Consider the following 17,908-nt stretch of genomic DNA (forward strand, 5'->3'; position numbering starts at 1 on the left):
TAAGTCAATTTCTTCAACTGTACAATGTATTTGAATTTGATGGTTTTCAAATATAACATAGTAACAACAAAATATAATAAAGACTATAAGAAAACAGAGTAAATGATATAATTCAAAAAATAATGACTAAAATAAAATGACATTATGGATTTTGTAATCCAACATATAATTATATATTTAAGTTTTATTTTACATACATAAGATCACAGCTAAGGAGGTTAACCATAATTTCAAATTTTATCACCAGTCACTTGTGCCATTTTATCACATTTGAAAATACTCACTCGTATTATTTACTTCAAACAGTGATCTATAAATTTGTTTAGACTATATTAAGGACCTTTTCTTCTTCAGGATAACTTAAAAAAATTAAATGACGTATTGAACAGACTACTGAAGAAACTTTACTTTTTAATTATAGTCTCTGCATTGAAGATCTGTAGGAATTTTTCTTTAATAATTTTCAAATCTTCCCATGACCTCTCTGTTCATAGAAATATCATCTTTGAAATAATTTGTGTGAATACTTTATAAATCAAAAATGGATTCACATGACCGTATTACCATAATCACCAATTTTAACAGTCTCCTAGATATTTTCTATATCACTTTTCTTGATTATAAAATGTAAGATGAAAACACTCTTAATATAACAGTATATTTAATTACATCAGTTTCCCATCAACACATCAAAGTCACTTAATAATTATATTGGCCATTTCCACTGATCGGCAGGAGGCTCTTCCACTAATGGCTCCCATGGTTTCCAGTCCCTCATTTTTCTTGCCAGACTTAGTTCATGTTCAGCCTGTGAATACAAATTTTTTAAAAGATCATTGGATTTTACTCTTCAACAGATATTTATGAGAACTAACAACTGATATTTAACTACTGGATACTACTTTCATTTAATATCTCATAATCTATTCTACCATCAAATGTTGAATATTAAGTAATTAAATTACCTTAATTCTCACAGCTACACAATCAGAAGAAAGAATATCTTTTGATGTCTTCTATTTGATTGAAATTGGCTACAATGTTTAAAAGTTTAGTTGGTGAGGTTTTTTATCTTAATAATATTTCACAAGTTTTTTGAGAATCAGAAGTATGTCTTTACATCTATGTCAGTGACTTTCAAACTTTATTTTACCATGGCCCAAAGTAAGAAAATATGTTTTATTGTAGGTTCCACAATATAAACATATAACTAAAATTTTTAAATCATTATCTTTACTAGCAGTGATACGTTCTTTTTTCTATTGTGTTTTTTTAATGCTAATCACTATCTAACTGATTCCATCACCCATAGTCACTTGAGACCCAGAATTTATAAAACAGTGATCTGTGGAATGTAGAACACAATAAGTGTATAAAAAATATTTACTAACTGAATAAATTCCTTAATTATGTTTCATTTAATTTTTCCTTTCAAACACAACTTATATTTAACAAATGCATTTTAGGTAGCTTTTAATTTCATATTTTTTCTACAACAAAAAAATATTTATGACAACTCCAGCCAACCTGCAAGATGAATATTATTAAACACCTGTCAGGATGTTACAAAAGAAATTCAAACACAGAATAAGTGCTTGGATTATATTAAAGGTAATTATTATTATACAGTTAAAAGATAATACCCCATTTGTGCCAGCGGTCCCAAAAGTCAATCTATGTTTACAAGCAACTGTAAAAAACAATGAGTTAAAGAGCAGATGAATGGAAATCAGGGGTAGAGGTATTACTAATGCCAAAAGGAGAAAATAATTTAAATACTGATGAAATATTTCCTAAGGTTGCCCTGAGTCTCTTGAACATCCAGTGCTTTCTCAATCTCCCCCAGGCATTATATATAGGGCATGAGGAGGGCACCCAGCCCTCATTCATCCTTGAGAATCAGCCCTATCTCAGGAACCTGAATCCAGCTGCACCTGGCCCCTGATGCCTATTTCCTCCTTCTTCTCTGGCTTCTGACACACTGTCATACCACCCATCTAGAAATGAGACTGTCTAATATGTTAGTCACTACCCATACATAGCTATTGGGGATTTGAAATGCAGCTAGGCCAAATTCAGATGTGCTGCAAAGAGTAAAATGCATACCAGAGTTTGATGACTTCATATAAAAAAGAATGTAAAATATCTCAATATTTTTATGATATGTTTAAATAATATACTACATATACTGAGTTAAAAAAAAATTACTAAAACTAAATTACCCTTAATACTGACCATGAAAACATGGGGAACTGCACCGCTGACTTAAAAATACTTAATATGCCTTAAACTCAATTCCATGAAAAATTAATATCTCAACTAGATAAAGTCATGATCAAAGTGAAATCAGGTGGTACAGAAAAGAGAAATAGGTATAGGACAACAGTATAAGGTTTGCGGCAAGTTCCTATAACACTGTATCTAGTACCATAGCCTACCTGACGAATATAAAGGCCAGGAAAATAGGCCTTTGAATAACTGAAAGTCTACATTCACAGAAAGCTGTCTGAATGCTATACTCCTCTTTTTCCAGGGCCATCTAACAATTCTTTTGATTTGGTATATCATGTCTGTTGGTGATACACCTCCCTAATCTCCAGTAGTACCCAGTATTTCCTTTTATCTGTCCTTCAATCAACAGTAAGAAAACATTAGAAAGGGTTACATTTGAAAAAAGATACAAGAAAATAAAAATTAAATAAAACAGAATTGAGTATTTATCAGATGCTTATAAGACAAAGACATTCTAAACCTATAATATGGGGGTTGCAGGGGTGTGGAACAACAAAATTTCACCAAATAAAAAAAAAATCTGAGCTGGGAAAGGTGGCCATGTCTATAATCCCAGCACTTTGGGAGGCCAAGGTGGGCAGATCACCTGAGGTCGGGAGTTCGAGACCAGCCTGACCAACATGGAGAAACCCCATCTCTACTAAAAATACAAAATTAGCTGGGCATGGTGGCACATGCCTGTAATCCCAGCCACTCAGGAGGCTGAGGCAGGAGAATTGCTTGAACTCAGGAAGCGGAGGTTGCAGTGAGCCAAGATCGTGCCACTGCACTTCAGACTGGGCAACAAGAGCAAAACTCCGTCTCAAACAAACAAACAAAAAAATTGAAAACCTATACATGTGAGGGAAAAAAACCCATTTGAGAGGCATAAGCAGGCTAAAAAAAGTACGTGCAGACAATGTCACAAAAGTTTAATGTTAATATCTTTTATTATAAAAAGACACTCATATGGATAAATGACACAAAGACTAAATGACAGAGTAAAAATATTAATGATATAATTTATAAAATCTAAGAACATATTTTTAAAGCTTAACCTTACTAGCAACTGGAGAAAAAAGACGCAAAACTTAAAAAAAAAAAAAAAAAAAGAGGCATCATTCTTTTCCCATAGATGCTTTAAAAAACTAACTATGGAATATTCAAAATAGTATATTTCCACCCTATTTACATCAGTAACCTATCTATTTCTATAACCTACCTATGACCAAAGGAAAAGAATTAAAATTCAGATTAAACAAAACTAAACTGTAGTGTTTATTCTCTTGTCTAAGTAGCAGGTATAGTGAGAGGAGAAGAAAATTTCCCAATAGAATAAGATTTAAAATAGTCTAAATGTAATTAATAATGTTAATAACTTTTCTAATCTCAATCTCTTCCTAATCATGCTTACATTTTACTACTCAATATTATATGTCAGGGTTAGTATTTGGGAAGTAATGCAGAATTAAGCTCTCAAATATACTATGCAATTGTTTTTTAACTTGCTCAAATGCTCAAGAACCAAAAATAAAAACAAAAGTATATTTTAATTTTATAATTCAAAATGTCTGTATTTTTCCCTACTAAAAATATGCCACACTCTTAAAATAAGATACAACTATTAAAACAACAGTAATATTGCGTTACCAATTTAAACTAAGGTTAGGCCAAGGAGAACATGCTGATTAAATTAAAAGAGTGTCAAACTCCAGGCTTCTAACAGAAGTCTCACAAATTCATGCTATAATCAACAATAAATACTATAATCAACATATACATGAGAAGCACCACATTTTCTATATGTGATTAGTCTTACATATTTGATGAGTTGATATAAATAAGGAAATTCAGTTTTCCTTTCATTCTGGAATGTCAGTTGTGTGTCTCTATGAAACCAAACACCTAAATAGTCAACTTTTTCTTTACCTGAAGAATCACCTCTTCTAATTGACCACCTTGAAGTTGGTCTTCTAATTTTTTAACATCTGGTTCCTATAATTTCAGGGAGAAAAAAAAAATTAAAGAAGCATACTCTCTGAAAGTTTCAATATCCCGTATTTTAAAATTCCTATATAAAAACACTTAAAAATACAACTTTTCATGCATCATACTCTTTTTACTAAATATTTGGTGAAAATTCATTTCACCTCTGCTATTTTATTGCTTTTCTGTCTTAATATTGAAAAGTGCTAAATGTTTATTGACAAGCTGATCAAGGGACAGAAATACAATGTCAAATTCTGTCTTCCTAAAACAGATTTTAAAATATGACTTTGCTTTCTTAGTATTTCCTATATTTCCTCTGAAAGCGTTAGAATTAAAAATAAATGCTACCCTATGACCCAGAAATTACACTCCTAGGCATAACGCCAAACAGAAATGCGTAATATATATACACACACACACGTGTCTGTATATGCGTGTATATATATACACACATACACATATACACATATACACATATGTGTATGTGTGTGTGTGTGTATATATGTTTTATTTTTATTTTTTAATTTTATTTTTATTTAATTTTTTTTTTTTTTTTTTGAGATGAGTCTCGCTCTGTCCAGGCTGGAGTGCTGTGGCACAATCTCTGCTCACTGCAAGCTCTGCCTCCCAGATTCAAGCCATTCTCCTGCCTCAGCCTCCCAAGTAGCTGGGACTAGAGGCGCCCGCCACCACGCTCAGCTAATTTTTTTCCATTTTTAGTAGAGATGAGGTTTCACTGTGTTAGCCAGGATGGTCTTGATCTCCTGACCTCGTGATCCACCCACCTCAGCCTCCCAAGGTGCTGGGATTACAGGCGTGAGCCACCCTGCCTGGCCGCATAATATATTTTTTAAAAAACATGTTTGAGAATATTCACAGCAGCACAAATTACAGCCCCAAACTAGAAATAACCCAAATGACCATCTGTAATAAAATGGATCAATTAATTATAATATTTGGATATAATACTTCACAGCAATGAAAATGAATAAACTGTATGCAATAATATAGATGATTCTCTTAACCACAGTATTAAGCAAAAGCCAGAGTATAGTACGTACAAGACAGTACATGCTAATGATTTCACTTATATAAAATTCAAAAACAGGCAAAAAGAAGTCCAAATAGAGATTAGCTTTACAAGTAGTAAATTGAAGGGGAAGAGGCAAGGGTTTGGTTATTCTGGAAAAGTCCTTTTTTTCTACACATTTGTAATGTATATAATTCTTGAATAAAAGTTTTTAAAAACAAAATGTTAATATAGTACCTCGAACACTCAACGACATTTAGTTATTTTCTAGTAAACTGAGCTTTTTGAGCCAGAAATCTGTAAATATACCCACATACGTAAATAAGGCTTTGTCATTTCAGGGTGTTTTTCTGGCCAATAAATGGAATAAAGAGGGACAAAATAAGACATTTTGTTTTTCAACACAAGACTTGATGTGTTACTGCCTCAGAGTATCTGCTGGATGGCCCAGGGTATCTGCATCACTTGTTCCTTCACCACCTTTCAAATCTTTGCTCAAATAACACCTTCTTATTGATAACTACTGATAATTTACATTGTGACAGGCTGAATAACACCACAAAAGATATACATGTATTAACTTCTAGAAACTGTGACTGTTACTTTATACAGCAAAGACTTCACATATATGATCAAGTTAAGGATGCTGACATAGGGAGATTTTCCTGAATTATCCATATAGTCCCTAACTGCAATTATAAGTGTCCTTATAAGAGAGAGGGAGGGATATTACACACAGAAAAGGAAAAGGTAATGTAACCACAAAGGCAGAAACTGCAGTGATGAGACCACAAGCCAATGAATGCCAAAAGCACCAGAAGCTGAAAGAGGCAAGAACAGATTCTACCCCATATTCTCCAAAGCAAGCACAGCCCTGACACCACCACCTTGATTTGGGTCCCTGATGTTGATTTCCAACTTCTTGCCTCCAGAAATCTAATAAAATAAACTTATATTGTTTTAAGCCACAAAGTTTGTGGGAATATTACAGCAGCCATAGTAAAGTAATACACAGTGTAACATCCCCCATCCCCACAATGGTACACATTTTCCTTGTTTTATTTTCCTTCACTGCACTTACTATTTTCTAACACACTATGTACTTCTTTACTCACTTTTTACTTTTTTTTTCTTTTGGTCTCCCATCACTAACACGTAATCTCCAAGAAGGCAAGGATTTTTAATCTGTTTTGTGCCAACTAAGCACAAGTTTCCATGCTAGAACCACACATGGCATGTAGCAGTCATTCAATAAATGTTTCTTGGTGAAAGAAGTGAATACAAAAAAAACAGTGGAAAAGGGGGGAAAAAGGGGAAAAAGTAATGAGCATGTTTGAGACAGATTATTTACAGGGAATTAACTCATATATGAGACCAAAAATCAAAAACAAAACAGGGAAGCTGGTCACTGTTTTAAGAGACTCGGGAGAGTAAAGGTAAAGAAGGCAAGGAATGTTCAACAACACTTTCAGTTCAGAAAAAGCCAGTGTTAGGTGAACAATTCAAAATTTGTCTTACTGATAGTGAATAATGTGATTTTTAGTCACCAATGGCATAATACCATTAAACTTGATAAGGTACCATGTACTGAATGCTCACTATATACTTGGGACTATGTTAAGCTTTTACATACATTACCTCATTCAGTTCTAACAAAAAGTGTTCAAGGTGGGTATTATTATACCCAAGTTATAAATGATGAAATTGAGACAGAGAACATTAGCAATATGCCAAGTCACTCCACAAATAAGTATTAGAACTAAGATGAAAATCTTGGACAGGGACACAAACCAATGCTTTTCACCAAAATATTACTATCTCCCTAGTAATAATCTGAAAAAAGAAAAAAGTTACTTTTATTTCTACTTTAGGCTTAGTAAATAGATATTGTATAATCATGGCAATATTCACTGAAGATTTTGTGTGTGGCTCTATGCAGGATTAAAAATCTGTGACAATTTTACCAAAAACAGGAATCAGAGATACAACTGTTAAGTGTTTGGGGTTATATCTAGCCTTTTGGATAAAGAAACATTTCTAAGGAACCTTGTGTTTCAGGTACTATGCTAGAGTCTAAGGATACAAAGTTGAATACAATATCATTAACAAGTAGCTTATGGCTGGTGGAGACATAATACAGTTATGACCAGTAAAACGGAAAGGAGGTAACGAAGTTGTCAAACTCTACTTAAGAAAGTAAGAAAAGGTTTCACAGAAGAAGTGATGATTTATAAAGAAAAAGTAAGAACTATCAGACAAGGTAAAGGCATTCCAGGAAATGAGAAAATATAAATGAACACAAAAATAAAAATGCAAGGAATCCACAGAACTGCTAGCAGTTTGGTATTGCTTAAGAATAGAGTATAAAACAAGAAGCAACAGCATATGATTGAGAAAATAACCAAGAGCCAGAACTTAGAAGGTCTTCTATACCATGTTAAGGACTTTACCCTGTTAGGCCAATGGTTCCCAAACATGGCCATACATCAAAATCATGCAGATAAAGGTAGCTAAGTAAGTTTCATACAACCAGTTCAACATATATCCTTAAACTCAGCCTTTGAGAAACACTGAACAGAAAACCACAGTAAGATGTTAAGCAAGACAGTACAGTTGGCCCTCAGGATCCATATCTGTGGATTCAACTGAGAATGGATTCAACCAACCACAGATGGAAAACATTAAAAAAAACACACACAATAAAAATAACAATACAGCAATTTTTAAAATACAGTATAACTATTTACATAGCATTACATTGTAGTAGGTATTATAAGTAAACTAGAGATGATGTAAAGTATACAAGAGGATGTGAACAGGTTATATGCAAATACTATGCCATTTTATATAAGGGACTTGAGCATCCTTGTATTTTGGCATCCATGGGAATCCTGGAACCAATCTTTCATGGATACCAAGGGACAACTGTACCATCACAAGATTTACATATTGAAAAAAAAATCACTCTATTATTGGCTATATGGTAGAGCATGTAATGAAGTATAATGGAAGTACAAACAGATCAATTAGTTATAAAGCGGTTTAAATAGCAGAGAAAAGGATTTTAGAACCAGTAAGTAAAGAAGTATGAGAGTAAACCCTTCTTTGGTTGAAACTGGCTATGGGAGAAAACAGAAAAATAGGGCAATAAGTAAAGAAAAATATAAGCATATAGGTTTTTTTTATTTTAAGATAGGAACAAGCTAAAAATATTTGAGGCTATTTGAAAGATGATGATAAAATGGGAGAGGCACCGGGTGCAGGTGGCTCATACCTATGATCCCAGCACTTTGGAAGGTCAAGGCAGGAAGGTCACTTGACCTTCCAAAGAGTTTGACATCAGCTAGGGCAACACAGTGAAACTCCACCTCTACAAAAAATTTTAAAAATTAGCTGGGCATGATGGTGAATGCCTGTGGTCCCAGCTACTTGGGAGGCTGAGGTAGGAGGATTGCTTGAGACTGGCAGGTCAAGGCTATAGTGAGCTGTGATCGTGCCACTGCACTCTGGACTGGGTAACAGAGTGAGACCCATCATATAATACAATACAAAAAACAATATAAAACAAACCACATGTTTTGTTGCATACCTAACAAAAGATAGGAATTCTCTTTGAACTATATAGTCTGGTAATCTAATAAGAAGAAATATGTGTGCCTAGGATCACTTATGCATGTATATAAATTTCCTTCAGAGTTTTTAAGCACTATTTTAGATAATTACATAGAGTCCATTTAATGATTGGTAGTGTGAAAATTTAACAATAGTGCAATACAGTTTGGTATGAATCAGCAGTCTAGACTTTTATTAACTGCTATTTAATAGCAGTTAATAAGTATCCATGAAAGATTGGTTCCAGGATTCCTATAGATGCCAAAATACAAGGATGCTCAAGTCCCTTATATAAAATGGCATAGTATTTGCATATAACCTGTTCACATCCTCTTGTATACTTTAACTGCTAATAGCAGTCTAGTCTTTTTGATAGGTTTCTTTGGGAAAAAAAAATGCCCTTTTTTTGTTTTTCTTTTATTGTTCTCTAAGATTAGAAAAACGAGATCAAGACTGATATATCCATAGACAAAAAGCAAAAGATCAATAAAGGACTAAATAGGGAAGAGAGGTAAAAGGAACAGCTACAATGTTACTTCAAGGAAGGATCTGATCCTACTCTCAAACTCCAGTATATAACAGAGCCCTGCATATAGAAAACACTCAATAAACAAGAGTTTGCCGAATAAAAGGGAGGAATGGGAAAAGAGCACTGAAGGAAGGAGAATAGAAGAAAAATGTGTAGGATATATAAAAAATAAGGAACTAAACTTTTCGGTTAAATGATACCACAAATCCAAGAAAACAAAACTGATTTAGCTACTTACCGCTTTAACCATAGCCAGCTTCTCATTTGTAATCTGTTCTGTATACTTTCTATATGCTGCATTTTTAGGGATTTCCGCAAGAACATCAAGAATCTTTGTGTACAATATACTTAGCCTCTGAAAAGACAAACCATACAAATTTCCATAGGTTAAAATATTACCAAAGACTTTTGTAAGTCTTTAAAAAGTCTTTGTAAGACTTTAAAAAGTCTCATAGACAAAACAAACAAAACTCACATCTGTTTTTTTTTTTTTTAAATTCTTCTTTGCTGTGACTTCTTTATGTCTGTGCCCTATCTACACCCTTTACAACCTAGGAAAAACCTGTATATAAATGTGGGAACATTCTGTATTTTCTATGTATGACAAGTTCTAGATAAGTGAAAGGTATGATAACAAGTAGAAACAAAACTAACTAATGACCTTTTTGGAAATCAAATCATTTACCAAATCTGTATTTTTCTTCCTTCCTTTCTTTCTTTTTTTTTTGAGATGAAGTTTCACTCGTTGTACAATGGCATGATGTCGGCTCATTGCAACCTCCATTTCCCGGGTTCAAGCAATTCTCCTGCCTCTGCCTCCAAAGTAGCTGGGATTACAGGTGGCCGCCACCACACTTGGCTAATTTTTGTATTTTTAGTAGAGTTGGGGTTCTGCCATGTTGACCAGGCTAATCAGAAACAAAACTAACTTATTGCTAATGACCTTTTTGGAAATCAAGTCATTTACTAAATCAGTAGTTTTCTTTCTTTCCTTTTTTTCTTTTCCCCCAGAGACAGAGTTTTGCTCTTATAGACCAGGCTGGAGTACAATGGCGTGATCTCGGCTCACTACAACCTCCACCTCCTGGGGCAAGTGATTCTCCTGCCTCTGCCTCCCAAGTAGCTGGATTACAGGTGCCTGCCACGACGCCTGACTACTTTTTGTATTTTTAGGAGAGACAGGGTTTTGCCATGTTGGCCAGGATGGTCTCAAACTCCTGACCTCAGGTGATGTGCCCACCTCGGCCTCCCAAAGTGCGGGGATTAAAGGCATGAGCCCACCTAGCCTGAATCAGTATTTTTCAAAGTGAAGTCCTAAGCCCTGCAAATTCTTTTTTCTTTTTTTTCAATGTTTCTTATTTGAATTTCTGTAGAAATAAACACATATAAGCATTACATCTGTATGATCAAATTTAACTAAATATAGTCATAATACTTCAGTGTTCTCGCTTCTGATTATGAATGAGTTATGACATAAAGTCTGCATAAAAGGCTCAACAGAAAAAGTAGCAAGAGAACTGAGTCAATGCATAGCATGTATTGAAGCATACTGAACTTAAACTTCAGTATAGAAATCACTTAGTAAGAAGTTGATCCTCTCCAATTTAAATATATAATGCATATATTAGTTTTTAATACAGCATTTTAATTAAGTTTTAATCTGATCTAAAATGCAGGTTTAAAATTTTCATCTTTCATGACAAAAATATATCAGTTTCTAGAGAAATGCAGATGAAAATGGGATGATTAATATAGAAGAAAAGAAAAAAATGTTATGAATAGTATGGAAATTTAATTTATCATCCAAACTTGGACACTTATGACAGTGAAAAGATACCTATTAATCATTATGCCAAACCACAGGCATAAACCAGATTAGGTGAAACAAACAAGACATGATCACTCCAGGAGCAAATCTCAATAATTACAAGTATATAAACCCTTCTCCTCAAGAGCAACCTTTAAAAAAAAAAAAAAAAATGTGTGCAGTCCTCACTATTGACAATAGCAAAGACTTGGAACCAACCCAAAATGCCCAATGATAGACTGGGTAAAGAAAATATGGCACATATACACCATGGAATACTATGCAGCCATAAAAAAGGATGAGTTCATGTCCTTTGCAGGGAAATGGATGAAGCTGGAAACCATCATTCTCAGCAAACTAACACAAGAACAGAAAACCAAACACCACATGTTCTCACTCATAAGTGAGAGCTGAACAATGAGAACAAATGGACACAGGGAGGGGAACATGACACACCAGTGCCTGTCAGTGGGTGGGGGGCTAGGGGAGGGATAGCATTAGGAGAAATACCTAATGTAGATGACGGGTTGATGGGTGCAGCAAACCACCATGGCATGTGTATACCTATGTAACAAACCTGCACATTCTGCACGTGTATCCCAGAACTTAAAGTATAACTAAAAAAAAAAAAAAAATTGTGTGCGGCAACAGGGTAAAGCAAAAATAAAAAGCAGGTAAGCTGTAAGTCTGTCTTTCTTCATGGTCCAGGACACATAGTCCTCCTGCACAAATAACTCACAATCTTCATGTGCCCAGCTATCACCAGACCCTCCCCTGATAGCTCACTGCAACCTAGGTGTTATCAGTACTGCACAAAGCTCTCTTCGGCACACAGCACAAGCACCATCCTTTAAGATCCCCAGCAAGCCTTTGCTACTTGCAGTCAGCTCCTCTTCTGCTGACTTGTCAATAGCTTTCTTGCAATGTATTTTCATACTTTCTCTAATAAATCTGCCTTTCTTTACCTCAAATGTCTTGGTAAATTATTTTTACCACCACGCAACACCAGCCCCAGACAATCACCACCCATGGCAAAATATACTCAGTACTCCCATGTACAATACCACACTGTTTGCGTATAAAGATAGACTGGACACGGATCACACTCCAATATGTTTAAGGTACTATAGAGTGTACTTACCTGTTCTCATGCTGCTAATAGAGACATTCCCAAGACTGGGTGATTTATAAAGGAAAAGAAGTTTAATGAACTCACAGCTCCACATGGCTGAAGAAGCCTCACAATCATGGCAGAACGTGAAAGAGGGTCAAAGGCACGTCTTACATGGCAGGAAGCAAGAGAGCCTGTGCAGGAGAACTGCCCTTTATAAAACCATCAGATCTCATGAGACTTCTTCACTATCAAAAGAACAGCATGGGAAAAACCCACCCCAAGATTCAATTACCTCCCACCAGGTCCCTCTCCCACGACACATGGGGATTATGGGAGCTACAATTCAAGATGAGATTTGGATGGGGACAGAGCTAAACCATATCACAGGGTAAGATATAGAAGAGGAATAATAATAAAAATGATAAAAAGAAAAAATAAGTGTGTTTGGCAGGGATGGGGAAATACATAGATCAAAGAGATATTATAATACTCAGCAATGGTTAAGGGTGTGCTAACCAGAACCTAACTGCTTGAGTTTACACTGGCTCCACTCCTTAGGTGCACTGAACAAGTTATTTCCATCTTTGTGCCTCCTTTCCTCATCTGTAAGATGGGAATAATACTGCTTCATAGGGTATATATAACTTAGAACAGTAGCTGGTACACATTAAGTTTCACTAAGTATTAGCATTATTTTTCTATAGCAGAAGAATTCACTTCAGCTGAGACCAGAGAAGGGTTCATATTTTGAAAAGGTAGCATCTAAGATAGACCCAGACGGATGGTAGATCATAGAAACTTGAAGATATTGGAAAAGGCAATTACATAGAGAATACATAGAACTGAATGGCAGAAAATACAGCGAACATAAGGAAGTGGTATACAGTTCTCTTTTCTTGAACTGTGCTGTCCAAAAGAGTAGATGCTAGCTAAATATGGCTATTGAGCACTTGATATGTGGCTAGTCCAAACTGAGATGTGGTATAAGTATAAATACACACCGAATTTTGAAAATTTAGTATGAAAAAAAAACCACTATAAAATATTGTTAATTTTTTTTATTATATACTGAAATGGCAATATTTTAGATGTGTTAGGGTAAATAAAATAATTAAATTTTACCTTTTTCTTCATTAAAAAATTAGTCCTAGAAAATTATAAATTACATACAAACATGGCTTACATTTAAGGCTCGCATTATATTTTTATTGGACAGCACTTGGTTAGAATACAGTAGCTCCCCTTTACCCATCTGTGGTTTCATTTTCCAAGGTTTCAGTTACTAACAGTTAATCTCAGTCAGAAAATATTAAATGAAAAATTCCAGAAATAAACAATTTATAAGTTTTAAACTACGTGCCATTTAAAGTAGTGTGATGAAATCTCACACTATCCCACTCTGTCCTTTCTTCAGCACAAGAGAGTAGTACATTACAATAAGATATTTTGAGAGAAACAGACCACATTCACATAACTTTTATTACAGTATATTGTTGTAATTGTTCTATTTTATTAGTTGTTATCTCTATCTTTTTTTTTTTTTTAGACAGGGTCTCAGTCCATCACCCAGGCTGGAGTGCAGTGGCATCATCACAGCTCACTGTAGCCTCAACCTCTGGGGCTCAAGCAATCCTCCTGCCTCTACCTCCCGAGTAGCTGGGACTATAGGTGCACACCACCACACCTGACTAATTTCCGCATTTTTTGTAGAGACGGGGTTTTGCCATGTTGCTCAGGCTAGTCTTAAACTCCTGGGCTCAAGCAATCCACCCAGCTCAGCCTCCCAAAGTGTTGGGATTACAGGCATGAGCCAGCATGTCCAGCCTGCTTATCTCTTACTGTGCCTAATTTATAAATTAAATTTTATTACGGGTAGGTATGAAAAAACATAGCATACATAGAGTTTGGTACTATATGTGGTTTTCAGACAACCACTGGGGATTTTGGAATGTACTGCTGTACAGGACACATAAGTAAATACATAGGAGATAAAGTTGGAGAAAATGTCAGATTATAAGCGGTTCTGCATTGCAAGTTAAAGCATTCGGGCTTTATTCTGTGGACAATTAAAAGATTTAGAAGAGTCATATGATTAGATTAGGAAAATTAGCTTTGTTGTATTGAGTTAAAAGGACTGAAAGAGAAACAAGGCAGAAAGGCCAGTAAGGAGGTTGTTGCAATTCTCTAAACAAGAACAAGGACCTGAACTGTGGTAGTAACAACAGAAATAGTAAACAGGAGTCAGACTGGAGAGCTGTTATAGAAAAGGATCAGCAAAAATAATAATAATAAAAATCATCATTGAAATGAATACGAGAGTACAAAAGAAATAACAACTATGATGTCCAAATTCCCAGCCTAGGGAGCAGAAAGATATGAAACTATCAAGAAAAATACATCCCACAGAGGAAGAAATATATTTAGAAGGGAAAAACCATGAGTTCAGTTCTTTACAACAATGACAATAAAGTTATTACGAAATCAAATACATTTAGAAGGGAAAAACCATGAGTTCAGTTCTTTACAACAATGACAATAAAGTTATTATGAAATCATAGCAAGTGCAAGACACTCATTCAACTAACACTATTTACTGAGCACATACTATGTGACAGAGTTCTAGCAGTGAAACAATTAAAAATTCCTGCCTTCCTTAAACCTACATTCTAGTAGAGAGATAACAAAATAAAACAGTAGAATAGTGAACCGGAGGGTCACAATAAGAACCTTGTCTTTATTTATTTAGAGTGAAATGGAAAGCCACTACTTTTAAGGAAAGGAGAGATCTGACCCTACCTTATATTTTAACAGACTAACTCTAGTAGCCTGGCTGGAAAAAAAGACCAAATGGAGGCTGTGACAAGCATTGAGAGGCAGTTAGGAAGTGAATGCAATTATCCACATCAGTGATGATGGTGACTGAGGAAGACGGTAGCAGCAGAGGAGGTAGTGAGATGTTGTCAAAATCAAGATATATTTTGAAGGTGGAACCTAGAGGATTTACTGAAATAACAAATGTGGAGTGTAAGAGAAAGGAAGGAATCAAAGATGATTTCAAGTTTCTGACCTGAGTCAAAATAATTGAGCTGCCATTAATTGAGATGAGCAAGCCTGAGAGAAGAGCAGGTTTTAGGCAGAATATCAGGAATCCCATTTCGGACACGTTAACTTTGGGCTGCCTGTCTGACATATACAAGTGGAAATGCCCACTAAGCAATTAAATATTCAAGACTTTCATAAAGGAAGAAGTCAGTGCTTTACATGGAAATCTGTTACCAGTGTAGAGGTGGTATTTAAAACTGTTCTCTATTTGGATTTGCTCTCTCAGTGACTGAGTACAGGTGGAAAAGAAAAGGCCCAAGAGCTAAATTCTGAGTAAGTCAAATTTTAAAAGTGGGCATAAGAGAAATAACCAGAAAAAGAGAAAGCCAAAGAGTAGGGGGGGAAACATCAGGAGACTGGGGGAGTCCTGAAGCCCAGTAAAGAAAGCGCATAATGGAGAAAGTGTCAAATGTGTCAAAAAACGCTGCTATTAGGTCAATGAAGGTGAGAAAGATGAGCTGACCATTGGATTTGGCAGCACGGAGATAACTGGGGAACTTGAAAAACGCCAAGGGTGACTGAGTGCATTCAAGGTGAATAAAAAAGAAATTGGAGAAAATAGAGATAACTCTTTTGAGTTATCTGTAAAGAGAAGCAGAGAAATGGTGCGATTATAGAAGGGAGAAGGATAAAAAAATTTTGTGGGTTTTTTTTATGAAAACATTCGTGAATACAAATGGAAAAGACCTACAGAAGGAAAAGCGGGCAGTACCTTCAGTAAGCTTAAATATATGTAATCCAACTCACCTAAGCATAAACGGTGAGGCGGGGAGAAAAGATGGAAAATGGAGATATAAATTTGAGATGGCGCTGACAGAAGCACGTACAAGTGAAGCCACGAAAATGTCAAGGAAAAAGTCAACAAGAAAACTGGCTTAATAAAGGGGTCATGGCAGAAATAAATAAATAAAAATGCGACATCGGATCAACGAAGTAGGTGGACAGCGCCCGTAACTCAAGAGCTCACGCGGGTTGTAATTAAGGGCTTGAAATATCAGTATCCCGTTAACCCTGCAATAAGCAAAGTGACAGGAATTTAGTCTTCTTTGGGAATTCAGGAATGAAGAAAGAACAAAGGTACATACCTCGTGTGGAGTACTGCACACAGCCAATCCCACAAGGCCAGTGGTCTGTTCAAAAACAAAACACGATTCATGCTGTTTACTACGGTTTCCATACGTCCAGCACGCTAAGGAAATACAAAACCACGAATCCCCCGGCTAAAACTGGTCTAAAGCCAGCTACTGGTCTCTCAGTCCCGCTTGTTTGGAGCTTTTTTTCTCACTCTCCGAGCGGAACCACTAACCGGCCCTACCAGGTAGGGCATGCAGAACGAGTCCCCGAAAAGCACCGCCGAACCCGCGACAGTTAGGGTCAACACCCGCGGGAATTAGGGCTATCGGACTGAGTCTACCCCAACAGTCTAAATTCCAACAGTGACCTCCATTCGTCTCACCTTCTTCAGCACACCCGCCATGACAGCTCCGACGAGTCGATGACGCACAGACCTTTGGGAACAATTCTCAGACCTGCTCAATCGACCACCGAGGTCGCCACTCTGTCACCCTGGAAACAGCTTAGCTCCACCCCCTCAGGATCTCCAAAGGAGCAAAGACTCTGCCCCGCCCATCCTAAAAGCGAAAAATTGACGCGTGCGTGATGGGCATGCAAGCCTAAAGCTAAGGCAGAATACGATTGGGGAAAGAAAGGGTTTCTCAGGTGTGTCTGCTCCTGTTCCTGCCACTGCTGACGGCTTGCCCCAAGATTGAGGGAAACATTCCCAACTACCAAAAAACTCCAGTCGCTGTAGGAACCTGCACTCTGCTTAACTGTTGATGCATTCCTCAACTTTCCTCTCTCAGTTTAGTAAAATGAAGGTGATAACGGAGCTTGAGCATCCTCTGAACTGACCTCTCAGCAGCAAGTTAGTTCTTCGCACAAGGATATCAGTATTCTGTGTCTTACGAACCAAAGCCATATGGAGTGTGTGGTCATTTTCCATCACTCTTTTCGATTTCACTGGCTGAAGTACATCATCCTTTTTCTCATTTTTTTCAGTTGAAGTGATATCAGACCATACCACTTTTTCCTATCTCCACAAACACTGACCACTCACTATGTGTCAGTTACTGGGATATAATTTCTAAAATGGGATTGTACATCCTGGAATTCAAAGAATAATGAAGGAGGCGTGTATTAATAAAGAATTTGGTAACTAAAAGAAGTTGGTGCAAAGTGTAATGGTACCAGGGAAAAGGAAATAAATAAAAAGTGTGGGTGACTGGAGTTAAAGAAGGTATTTTCTAAAAAGTCAGTAGGTGAAAAGAACAAATTAAGAAAACACAAGTACAAAGGAAAAGAGGTTAAACAATGTTATCTATAAATTCCAGGTGATTTTATGTGATTGGAAAGGTGGGTTTGATTGTTAAGGTAAACTGGTTAAGATCATGAAAG

At 35.9% G+C, this 17,908-nt stretch overlaps 1 protein-coding gene across 1 annotated transcript; it reads right to left on the reverse strand.

Annotated features, from left to right (window-relative positions):
- Nucleotides 1-452: 452 nt before the first annotated feature.
- On the reverse strand, nucleotides 453-16,940 carry NDUFA5 (NADH:ubiquinone oxidoreductase subunit A5). The gene is given in 5 exon segments (NM_001198685.2): nucleotides 453-808; nucleotides 4,201-4,266; nucleotides 9,670-9,786; nucleotides 16,540-16,584; nucleotides 16,911-16,940. Coding segments are annotated over 5 exon segments (351 nt in total). The 5' UTR covers nucleotides 16,932-16,940; the 3' UTR covers nucleotides 453-706.
- Nucleotides 16,941-17,908: the final 968 nt, after the last annotated feature.

Source organism: Macaca mulatta, chromosome 3 (genome assembly GCF_049350105.2).
Source record: "Macaca mulatta isolate MMU2019108-1 chromosome 3, T2T-MMU8v2.0, whole genome shotgun sequence".
Lineage (NCBI taxonomy): Eukaryota > Metazoa > Chordata > Mammalia > Primates > Cercopithecidae > Macaca > Macaca mulatta.